This window comes from Zophobas morio, unplaced genomic scaffold (genome assembly GCF_036711695.1).
Source record: "Zophobas morio isolate AGI-343-1 ecotype UQ-CSIRO unplaced genomic scaffold, CSIRO_AGI_Zmor_V1 ptg000010l, whole genome shotgun sequence".
NCBI lineage: Eukaryota > Metazoa > Arthropoda > Insecta > Coleoptera > Tenebrionidae > Zophobas > Zophobas morio.
In genome coordinates this window covers 1,721,826-1,733,461 of record NW_026972115.1, presented here as the reverse complement: position 1 = coordinate 1,733,461, position 11,636 = coordinate 1,721,826, and the positions used below count along the sequence as shown (strand labels likewise).

The 11,636-nt window shown below is 30.7% G+C and overlaps 1 protein-coding gene across 2 annotated transcripts; it reads left to right on the top strand.

Moving 5' to 3' along the window:
* The first annotated feature begins 31 nt into the window (after nt 1-31).
* On the top strand, nt 32-10,225 carry LOC135126097 (guanine nucleotide-binding protein G(s) subunit alpha-like). Of its 2 annotated transcripts, none has more exons than XM_064051908.1 (6): nt 32-680; nt 728-895; nt 942-1,120; nt 9,049-9,299; nt 9,365-9,483; nt 9,537-10,225. In XM_064051908.1, the coding sequence occupies exons 1-6, from the start codon at nt 330-332 to the stop codon at nt 9,684-9,686; spliced, it is 1,218 nt and encodes a 405-aa protein (XP_063907978.1). In that variant the 5' UTR covers nt 32-329; the 3' UTR covers nt 9,687-10,225. The 2 variants fall into 2 exon arrangements, with proteins under 2 accessions (XP_063907978.1, XP_063907977.1); XM_064051907.1 differs by having other exon boundaries at nt 728-898.
* Nucleotides 10,226-11,636: the final 1,411 nt, after the last annotated feature.

Genomic DNA, 11,636 nt, shown 5'->3' with positions numbered 1-11,636 from the left:
ATCCGATGAACGGATTTTAGACCAAACGCTTAACCTTCACACCATGTACTTCATAATCATAATAGCGTCCAGCGGTTTCCTTTCCGGGACGAAACTGTCTTACGCCAACGGAATAAAATTACTTTTCGTCGGTTTCTTGTTACAAAACCTCGTCGAACTTTTGATTCGGTTTAGTAACTTTGGCTCCTCGCGAGACGTCACATTGTTTGACAGCTGTCACCGTTTAACCTAACTTTATTTACATTAATCGCGAGTTGCCGATAACGCATTCGTCAGTCCGTTTATATCGTTGTTGTAACCTTGCTCCATGTCAACTGTGTACCCATATAATGAGTTATGTACACTCACATAATGGCAGCGATTTGAACCGGACGCAGGATGCACAATGCAAGATGACCAACAAAAAACCAGGATGTTTCTTCCCGTTTTTTCCCTGTTTGTACCCGCTGGATTCGGATGACTTGACCACAAAGCGGCACAGCGACGACATCGACAAGTGGCTGCAGGGGGAGAAGATGGAGTTTGTCAAGACCCACCGGCTGCTGCTGCTGGGAGCCGGGGAGTCTGGCAAGTCCACGGTGATCAAGCAGATGCAGCTGATTCACGGGGAGAAGTTCAGCGAGGGGCTGAGGAGGCAGCGCAGGGACGACATTCGCAATAACTTACTTGAGGCTATTGCCGTAAGTGGGGGCTTTTGCGGTGGTGAGAGCTGATGGGAGTATTTCAGAGTATTGTGAGGGCGATGGGGAGTATAGAGCCCCCGGTGCAGCTGGACAGTGCGGAGCACGAGACTATGGCGAAGTGGGTGGTTGAGTACGCGACTAAGCAAGGGTTCGATTATCCAAGTGAATTTTACCAGTACACGAAAGTTCTGTGGAAGGATAGGGGGGTCCAGGTAGTGTTGAGTTTGGTCAAGGCTAAGTTTAAGTGGGTGTTTGCAGGCGACTTTTGAGAGGAGTAACGAGTATCAGTTGATAGATAGTGCCAAATATTTTTTAGACAGGGTTGATGAGATCAGCAGGGATGATTATCGCCCTACGGATCAGGATATACTGAGATGTAGAGTTTTGACCACTGGGATTTCCGAGATTAATTTTCAGGTCGAAGATGCGAAGTTCCAGTAAGTTTTTCATGTTTTGTGTTAAATATTTACTTCCTTTGTTATCTAATTTAATTGTGTACATGGAAACACCTAGTGGTAAAATTCAGGGTTTTATGTTTCCTTGCTTGAAGTTCCATATGATCAAAAAAAGTCGTCTAGTTGGCCGTGGAATTTATTTTTGATTGCAGCTATTTGACGGTCATTTGACCGCAACTGTCAAACTAAACAAGGAATTCAATTTTGATGATTACCAGACGACTTTTTTTTCGATCTTTGGTACCATTGGAATAATAACATGACGTAGATTGAATTTCGTTTAGTTTTTTCCCATTTTGTTTCAAAATTTGGTATTTTAGAAAGGTCTAGGAACTGGGGTTTAGAACTGATGCAGTGATCACGTGACAGTCGCATGGACAGTCTTATTGAGTCGAGGTTCGGCTTTAATACATGCGTTGTAACTACAATATTTGATAATTTTTGCGATGACGTCATAAGTCTTTTTGGAGGGGATGAAAAAATAGTTAATGAAGCAGTAGTTTCAACGATTAGTGCAGAAATTATTTGAGAGTGGAGTGTAAGCTAAGGAAGTATTGTAACAGAGCAATTGGCTACTTTTATGTTTTTTCGAGGTTTGTCCGGTTTTTGTCCGGTTTGTGTATTAAGTTGTAGAAGGCCAACCAAAATTTGGGCAATCATCCCCACATCAATAAGATGACGTCATCTCCAAAATTTACAGTAGCAAATTTTATTTAAATTTTATAAAATAAAATACTTCTGCACTTGTGGTTTATGAATATGTTTTTGAGTTTCGACTCTAGACATCCAGATTTTTGGGGAAGAAATCAAAATTGTATAACAACATTCTCGAATTTAACTTTGAAACTTTAAAAGTGAAATCAAAATTTATTCGTTCATTTTCGTTTTCGATGTCGTTTTAGGGATTTTTCAATTTTTCGATTTCTCTATTTTGCGACATTTCAGTTTTACGATTCTTCAATTTTTAAATTCTTCGATTTTTCAAAATTTCAGTTTTCGGAATTTCTAAATTTTCAATTTTTCGATGTTTTGATTTTTAACTTTAAGATTTTTCGACTTTTAGATTTTTCGCTGTTTTGATTTCCCATTTATCGATTTTAGGAATTTCAATTTTTCAATATTTCGATTTTTCAGGTTTTTGACGTTTCAATTTTTTGATTTTTTAACTTTCCGATTTCTCGATGTATCAATTTTCCAATTGTTCGATGTTTCGATTTCTCGGTTTTTCGATTCTTCGATTTTCCAATTTTTTCAGGTTTCAGTTTTGGGATTTTTCAATTTTTTAAATTTTAGATTTTTCGATTTCTCGATTTCCGGTTTTTTCGATTTTTCAATGAATATTTTGTTTTGTTAAATTTAACAATTTTCGATGTCTTATTCTTCGATTTTTAATTTTCTGTTTCTCGACTTCTCGGTTTTCCAGTGTTTCAAATTTTTCGATTTTTCAAGTTTTCCATTTCTCAACTTTTCAATACTCCAATTTTGGAAATTTTTCTGTCATATCATATTATATTTTTGGATTCTTCATTTTTTCGATTTTAGAATCTTCGATTTTTCAATTTAGATATTTCGTTTTTCCTATATTTCGATTCTTCGATTTTCCAATTTTTTCAGGTTTCAGTTTTGGGATTTTTCAATTTTTTAAATTTTAGATTTTTCGATTTCTCGATTTCCCGTTTTTTCGATTTTTCAATGAGTATTTCGTTTTGTTAAATTTAACAATTTTCAATGTTTCAATTTTTCGAGTTTTTGAATTTTCCATTTATTGATTTCTCGGTTTTTCAGCGTTTAAAAATTTTCGATTTCTCAACTTTTTAACACTTCAATTTTGGGAATTTTTCTATTTCTGGATTTTTCAAGTTTTCGATTTCTCAACTTTTCAACACTTCAATTTTGGAAATTTTTCTATTTCTGGATTTTTAAAATTTTCGATTTTTCAGTTTTTCAAATTTTCGAAATTTCTTTTTTTCCATTTTTCGATTTTAGAATTTTCGATTTTTCGACTTTCGATATTTCGTTTTTTCTATATTTCGATTCTTGGATTTTTCGATTTTTAGAAATCTCTATTTTCGAATTTTTTATTTTTCGGTTTTCCGGTTTTTAGATTTTCGAATTTTCGGTTTTCCGATTTCTCGGATCTTTCGATAGTCAAATTTTCAATTTGTTTTCTTTTTGGTTTCTCGATTCTTCAGTTTTTCAATGTTTAAAATTTTCTGATTTCTAGATTTTTCAAGTTTTCGATTTTTCAATTTTTCTAAACTTCAATTTTGCGACTTTTTCTATTTCTGCATTTTTCAATTTTTCAATTTTCTGGTTTTTTAAATTTTCAATTTTCGAAATTTCTATTTTTCCATTTTTCGATTTTAGAATCTTCGATTTTTCGATTTCTCATCTCTTCAATACATACTTTGATTTTGGGAAATTTTGTATTTCTGGATTTTTCAAATTTTCGATTTTTCGGTTTTTAAAATTTTTTGAAATTCTGATTTTTCCATTTTTCGAATGTTCAATTTTTTCATTTATCGATTTTCGATTTTTCGACTCGATATTTCGATTCTTGGATTTTTCGAAGTCTCTATTTTCGAATTTTTGTTTTTTCGGTTTTCCGATTTTTAGGTTTTCCAATTTTCAGTCTTCCAATTTCTCGGATTTTTCGATGCTCGAATTTTCAGTTTGTTTTCTTTTTGATTTCTCGATTCTTCAGTTTTTCAATTCTTCGATTTTTCGAATTTTCGATTGATTTTTAAATTTTCGATTTTTCAGTTTTTCGATTTTTTTAATTTTCCATTCCTCGAATCCTCGGTTTTTCAAAGTTTAAAATTTTTCGATTTCTCAACTTTTCAACACTTCAATTTTGGGAATTTTTCAATTTCTGGATTTGTCAAATTTTCGATTTTTGGGTTTATTTTGAATTTTTTGAAATCTCCATTTTCGGGCTTTTGATTTTTCGGTTTTCGAATTTTGGGTTTTCCTATTTCTCGATAGTCGAATTTTCAATTTGTTTCCTTTTTGATTTCTCGATTCTTCAGTTTTCAAATTTTCAAATTTTTGATTTTTGATCTTTGGATTTTTCAGTTTTTCGATGTTTCAATGAATATTTCGTTTTGTTAAATTTAACAATTTTCGATGTTTCAATTTTTCGATTTTTTTGTTATTTTTCCACTGCTCTCCGACTTCTGGGTTTTTCAATGTTTAAAATTTTTCGATTTCCCGATTTTTCAAGTTTCGATTTCTCAACCTTTTTTAACACTTCAATTTTGGGAATTTTTCTATTTCTGGAGTCTGGATTTTTCAATTTTCCGATTTTTTCATTTTTCCATTTTTCGGTTTTAGGTTTTAGAATTTTCAGTTTGTCGATTTTTGATATTTCGTTTTTTTTGTATTTTTTGAGTTTTTGAAATATCCATTTTCGAATTTTTAATTTTTTGGTTTTCCGATTTCTCTATTTTGCGATATTTCAGTTTTACGATTCTTCAATTTTTAAATTCTTCAATTTTTCAATATTTCAGTTTTTGGAATTTCTAAATTTTCATTTTTCAAGTTTTCCATTTCTCAACTTTTCAATACTCCAGTTTTGGAATTTTTTTTGTCATATATCATATTTTTGAATTCTTCAATTTTTCGATTTTAGAATCTTCGATTTTTCAACTTAGATATTTCGTTTTTCCTATTCATATTTCGATTTTTCGATAGTCGAATTTTCAATGTTTTTTGTTTTTTGATTTCTTGATTCTTCAGTTTTTCATGTCTTCGATTTTTCAATGAGTATTTCGTTTTGTTAAATGTAACAATTTTCAATTTTTCGATTTTTAAAATTTTCGATTTTTCAGTTTTTCAAATTTTCGAAATTTTTATTTTTCCATTTTTCGATTTTAGAATTTTCGATTTTTCGACTTTTACCCTTAATTAATTGATTTTTGAACCTCCGACTTTTCAGTTTTTCGATTTTTCAATGAATATTTCGTTTTGTTAAATTTAACAATTTTCTGTTTCAATTTTTCGTTTTTTTGAATTTTCCCTTTCTCTCTCGACTTCTCGGTTTTTCAATGTTTAAAATTTTTCGATTTCCCATTTTCAAGTTTACGATTTCTCACCTTTCCACACTTCAATTTTGGGAATTTTTCTATTTCTGGATTTTTCAAGTTTTCGGTTTTTCAAATTTTCAATTTTCGAAATTTCGATTTTTCCATTTTTTGATTTTCCAATTTTTCCATTTTTCGATTTTAGGATTTTCGATTTTTCGACTTTCGATATTTGGTTTTTTCTATATTTCGATTCTAGGATTTTTCGATTTTTCAAAATCTCCATTTTCGGGTTTTTGACTTTTCGGTTTTCCAATTTTTAGATTTTCGAATTTTCGGTTTTCCTATTTCTCGATAATCGAATTTTCAATTTGTTTCCTTTTTGATTCCTCAATTCTTCTTCTTCAGTTTTTCAAATTTTCAAATTTTTAATTTTTGATCTTTCGATTTTTCAGTTTTTCGATTTTTTGAATTTTCCATTTCTCTCTCGACTTCTCGGTTTTTCAATGTTTAAAATTTTTCGGTTTCTCCATTTTTCAAGTTTCGATTTCTCAACTTTTCAACACTTCAATTTTGGGAATTTTTTTATTTCTGGAATATGGATTTTTCAATTTTTCGATTTTTTCATTTTTCCATTTTTCGGTTTTAGGATTTTCAGTTTTTCGATTTTTGATATTTCGTTTTTTCTACATTTCGATTTTTGGATTTTTTGATTTTTTGAAATCTCCAATTTCGAATTTTTAATTTTTTGGTTTTCCGATTTCTCGGATTTTTCGATATTGAATTTTTATTTTGTTTCCTTTTCGATTTCTCGATTCTTTAATTTTCAAATTTTTCGATTTTTGATTTTTGAATTTTTGAATTTTCAAGTTTATCATTCTTCAGTTTTTCAACTTTTGAATTTTTTGATTTTTTTTAATTTTAGATTTTTACGATTTCTCGATTTCCCGTTTTTTTTTTGATTTGTCAGATTTTTCAATATTTTGTTTTGTTAAATATAATATTTTTTGATGTTTTAATTTTTCGATTTTTGAATTTTCCATTTCTCGAGTTCTCAACTTTTGTCTATTTCTGGATTTTTCCTTTTTTGTGCGTGTCTAATTTTCGACTTTTCGATTTTGCTATTTTTCGAATTTTGAGTTTTTCCATTTTTCAGTTTTAGAATTTTCAATTTTTCGACTTTTGATATTTCGTTTTTTTTACATTTGGATTCCTGGATTTTTTATTATTCGAAATCTCTATTTTCCAATTTTTGATTTTTCGGTTTTGGAATTTTCGGTTTTCCGATTTTTAGATTTTCGAATTTTCGGTTTTCCGATTTCTCCATCGTCGAATTTCCAATTTATTTCCTTTTTGATTTCTCGATTCTTCAGTTTTTCAGTTCTTCGATTTTTCAAATTTTCGAATTTTCAATTTTTCAATTTTTTCATTCAGGTTTTTTAGTTTTCAATTTCTCGATTCTTCAATTTTTCAAGTTTTCGAGTTCTCAACTTTTCAAAGCTTTAATTTTGGGAATTTTTCTATTTCCGGATTTTTCTTTTTTTGTGTGTGTCGAATTCCCGACTTCGATTTCTCGATGTTTCGATTTTTCCATTTTTCGAATTTTCACTTTTAGAATTTCCAGTTTTTCGACTTTTGTTATTATATTTCGTTTTTTACATTCCGATTCTTGGATTTTTCGTTTTTTCGAAATCTCTATTTTCCAATTTCTGATTTTTCGATTTTCTGATTTTTTGGTTTTGGAATTTTCGGTTTTCCTATTTTTGGATTTTCGAATTTTCAGTTTTTCGATTTCTCGATGGTCGAATTTTCAATTTATTTCTTTTTTATTTTCTCGATTCTTCAGTTTTTCAGTTCTTCGATTTTTCGAATTTTCGATTTTTGAGCTTTGACTTTTCAATTTTTCGATTTTTTTAATTTTATATTTTTCGATTTCTCGATGTCCCGTTTTTTGATTTTTCAGATTTCCGATTTTTCAATATATTATTTTGTGAAATTAAACATTTTTTGATGTTTCAATTTTTCGATTTTTTTAATTTTCCATATCTCGACTTCTCGGTTTTTCGATGTTTAAAATTTTTTGCTTTCTGGAATTCTCAAGTTTTCGAGTTCTCAACTTTTCAAAGCTTTAATTTTGGGAATTTTTCTATTTCCGGATTTTCGACTTTTCGATTTCTCGATGTTTCGATTTTTCCATCTTTCGAATTTTCACTTTTAGAATTTCCAGTTTTTCGACTTTCGTTATTATATTTCGTTTTTTGCATTCCGATTCTTGGATTTTTTGATTTTTCGAAATCTCTATTTTCCAATTTCTGATTTTTCGGTTTTCTGATTTTTTGGTTTTGGAATTTTCGGTTTTCCTATTTTTGAATTTTCGATTTCTCGATGGTCGAATTTTCAATTTATTTCTTTTTTATTTTCTCGATTCTTCAGTTTTTCAGTTCTTCGATTTTTAGAATTTTCGATTTTTGAGCTTTGACTTTTCAATTTTTCGATTTTTTTAATTTTATATTTTTCGATTTCTCGATGTCCCGTTTTTTGATTTTTCAGATTTCCGATTTGTTAATATATTATTTTGTGAAATTAAACATTTTTTGATGTTTCAATTTTTCGATTTTTTTAATTTTCCATATCCCGACTTCTCGGTTTTTCGATGTTTAAATTTTTTTGATTTCTGGAATTTTCAAGTTTTCGAGTTCTCAACTTTTCAAAGCTTTAATTTTGGGAATTTTTCAATTTCCGGATTTTCGACTTTTCGATTTCTCGATGTTTCGATTTTTCCATTTTTCGCATTTTCACTTTTAGAATTTCCAGTTTTTCGACTTTCGTTCTTATATTTCGTTTGTTACATTCCGATTCTTGGATTTTTTGATTTTTCGAAATCTCTATTTTCCAATTTCTGATTTTTCGGTTTTCTGATTTTTTGGTTTTGGAATTTTCGGTTTTTCTATTTTTGGATTTTCGAATTTTCAGTTTTTCGATTTCTCGATGGTCGAATTTTCAATTTATTTCTTTTTTAATTTCTCGATTCTTCAGTTTTTCAGTTCTTCGATTTTTAGAATTTTCGATTTTTGAGCTTTGACTTTTCAATTTTAGATTTTTTTAACTTTATATTTTTCGATTTCTCGATTTCCCGTTTTTTGATTTTTCAGATTTCCGATTTTTCAATATTTTGTTTTGTTAAATTCTTCCATGTTTAAAATTTTTTGATTTCTCCACTTTTCAAATTTTCAACTTTTCAACACTTCAATTTTTCTATTTCTGGATTTTTCTTTTTTTGTGTGTCGATTTCTCGACTTTTCGATTTCTCGATCTTTTCAATTTTTCTACTTCTCGATGTCTCGATTTTTCGATTTTTTGGTTTTTAGATTTTCGAATTTTCGATTTCTCGATATTATGTCTGAAATAAGTAATTTAAAATATAACTGATTCTTGAAAATATGCTGCATCAAGTACGAAAAACAGTTATTTTGTGCCCTAAAACAATATAAATTTTCACTGAACTTAGACTCACCTGATCAATATATTACTTAAATAAAAGCACGTGGCCATCCTGTGATCAACAAACCCACCCTCTTGTTGGTTGGAAAACGTGTCTTAAAGGCAGACATCGACTTCATGCGATTTTCACGTGATTGCGGCATCTGTTTGATAGTAAAAATAAAGCTAGTAAATATAGCTTCAAAAGGAATAGACTTCAAATAAAGATAATGTATGTATCACTCTATTCAAAAAATAGCCTTTGACGTCATGACCCATACTTTAATGGCAACCACAGTGACCGTTAAAATCTGAATTAAGAAAACTTACGACTAGTTGGTGAATTTTTATTCGTTGAAAATTCATCCATAATTAATTTTAATAAAAAAATTTTTTTTTTCTTAATAGAATCATTGACGTGGGTGGTCAGCGCGATGAACGCCGAAAATGGTTCATGTGCTTCAATGACGTCACAGCCATAATTTTCATAACAGCGTGCAGCTCTTACAACATGGTCCTGCGTGAGGACCCAACGAAAAATCGCCTCATAGAGAGTCTCGAATTGTTCAAGCGAGTGTGGAAGAGCAAGTTTCTGGGCCACATTTCGGTCATACTCTTCTTGAATAAGCAAGATCTCTTTCGAGAAAAAATTCTATCCGGTAAAATAAGTCCTAAAGTTTTATTTTTTAATTTAAAACTTAATAAACTCGCGCATTGTATCTAGGTCGAAGTAAGTTGGAAGACTACTTCCCGTCGTACACGAACTTCAAATCGGAGAAACTCGAGCCGAACGAGCACCCTGAAATCAACAAGGCGAAGCAGTTCATCAAGCTCCAGTTCGAGGTGTGTACAGTCCCCAGTGTCGATTTCGTTACCGATTTTGGTGTTTTTCCCAGAAAATCAGTATGACGAGTAACCGGACCGTGGACCACCGGTTTTTCTCCCACTACACCTGCGCCGTCGACACCGAAAACATCAAGAGGGTGTTCGACGCGTGCAGGGAAGTCGTACAAATCAAAAACCTCCTCGATTATGATTTAATCTAGGTCGCAACGTCAAAATGTGCATTTTTATTCTTATTTCACGTCCTTATTGTGTATACTAGTGTCCTGTAATTCACTGACGAACGACGTGTATTTACGTAAAACGTGATAATAACGTACTTAAACCACTATCGAATGTAATCAGAGCTTCATCCGTCAGTATTTTTCTTTGTGATACTTTGAAGACAGCGGATGTTTAGAATCAGTGCTTCCCCGTCTCGGTTTTGTAAGTTCGTGCCTTTGATAGAGCAGAACGTGAATAGTTGTCTGTGCCTTAATCTGTTCATTTAACTTCGGTGTTTCAGTCGTCTGTGTTTAATTTAGGTTGGCAACACTTAGTTTTAATGTTAACTTTTGGAATCATGGGGATTCTCTGTATAACTTTTTGATCTTACCTGCGTTGACGCGCGTCTTTGTGATAATGTTTACTATTTTATGTTGATTACTATTTTTTTATTGTTATTTTATGACTAAATTGCACTTATAGATTTATATTGTTTAATGTATTTAATAGAGATTATAAAGTGATGTCATTTTTTCAAGTGGTTTTGCTTGCTTTATCCTTTCAAGTTGCCATCCTGTGAAAACATGAGGAGTTTTTACGCTTACTTTCTGATTTCTTAGTAACGATGGTGACTGAAATCCACCTTTTATTGTGCAGATGGCGCGATAAATCCCGACAGCTCGACTAGGAACCGCGCACTCCGCTTCCACCACGTGTTTCTGTGTTATTTAACCCCAATTCCATTTATATGTTCAATTCTTATAACTCTAATATTAAACTACAACTGAACAAGTGTCAAAGTTTTAAAAAGAGCATTAAACAACATTTAAATTTGCCATACAATCTTGTGAAATTTTAAACAACAAATAATTCTTATTTGACATTAAGATTGGACATCAGGTAATTTATATGATGGAAACATTCAAGAACAAAACATTTACATAAAAAAAGAAAGATATAAAGACAAAAGATCTGGTGTGAAATAAAATTTGTGAAGATAAAATATTACGTGAGGTTAGAAACTTCGGAGCATGAAAGTTTACGTTCAATTTAAATTATATAACACAGAAAATTACTGAAGTTAAAATTGTGAGATAGAGAAATATTGTATGATTCGATTCAAACAAAGAGTTTACATTATGTTCAGTTATGCCACACTTTATCAACGATTCAAACAAAGAATTTATATGATGTTATAGTATGCCATCATCCAAGTGATTGGTTACTTAAAACAACTTCATTCGTAATTAGACAAACAGAATCGAACGAGTCCTAACTCAGTGACTTTCATGAAATCTCCTAGCAAGTGTTTATCTAAACAAATCTAATGTCTGTTAAATTGTGTTACAACCAGTTAACGATTTAAATCCTAACCTGATCTGTGAATTTACAACTTTGACAATTTTTGATACGTCAAACATTTTTAGCTGCTTACTCGATTTTTGCTGATTTGTCTCTTCGCTTTATATTTAACATTGTTGTCAAAGAGAATTTTATCATCATTATAACTTCACTAAAATGTGATAAGGAATTTTTTACTATTTTTCCTAGACTCACCAGTTGATTGTTAAGAGCGCAACGAAGACTTAATCCGCCATTTTCCAGACACCCGGTATATTGATGTCAACTGAAACAGTAATGTACACGCTACATTTGGACATCCAGTATGAATTAATTGAATTTCGCTATTTCAGTCCTGGGTTAATCAAAATAACAGAGATAGAAATAAAGCTTTATGTGGAAATTATTTTTATAAGAAATTAATTTCTGCAATTTGCAAACGTACTTTGAAAGTGGCGCCCTCTGTCTCCCTAACGTAAAAATTGAAAAATCGGAGTATTAAAAAATTCAAAAGTCCAAAGATCGAGATATTGAAAAATTCTAAGGCGAAAAACTCGAAAAATTGCAAAATAAAAATAAAAAAAACTGAAAGAAAAATTAAAAAGTTG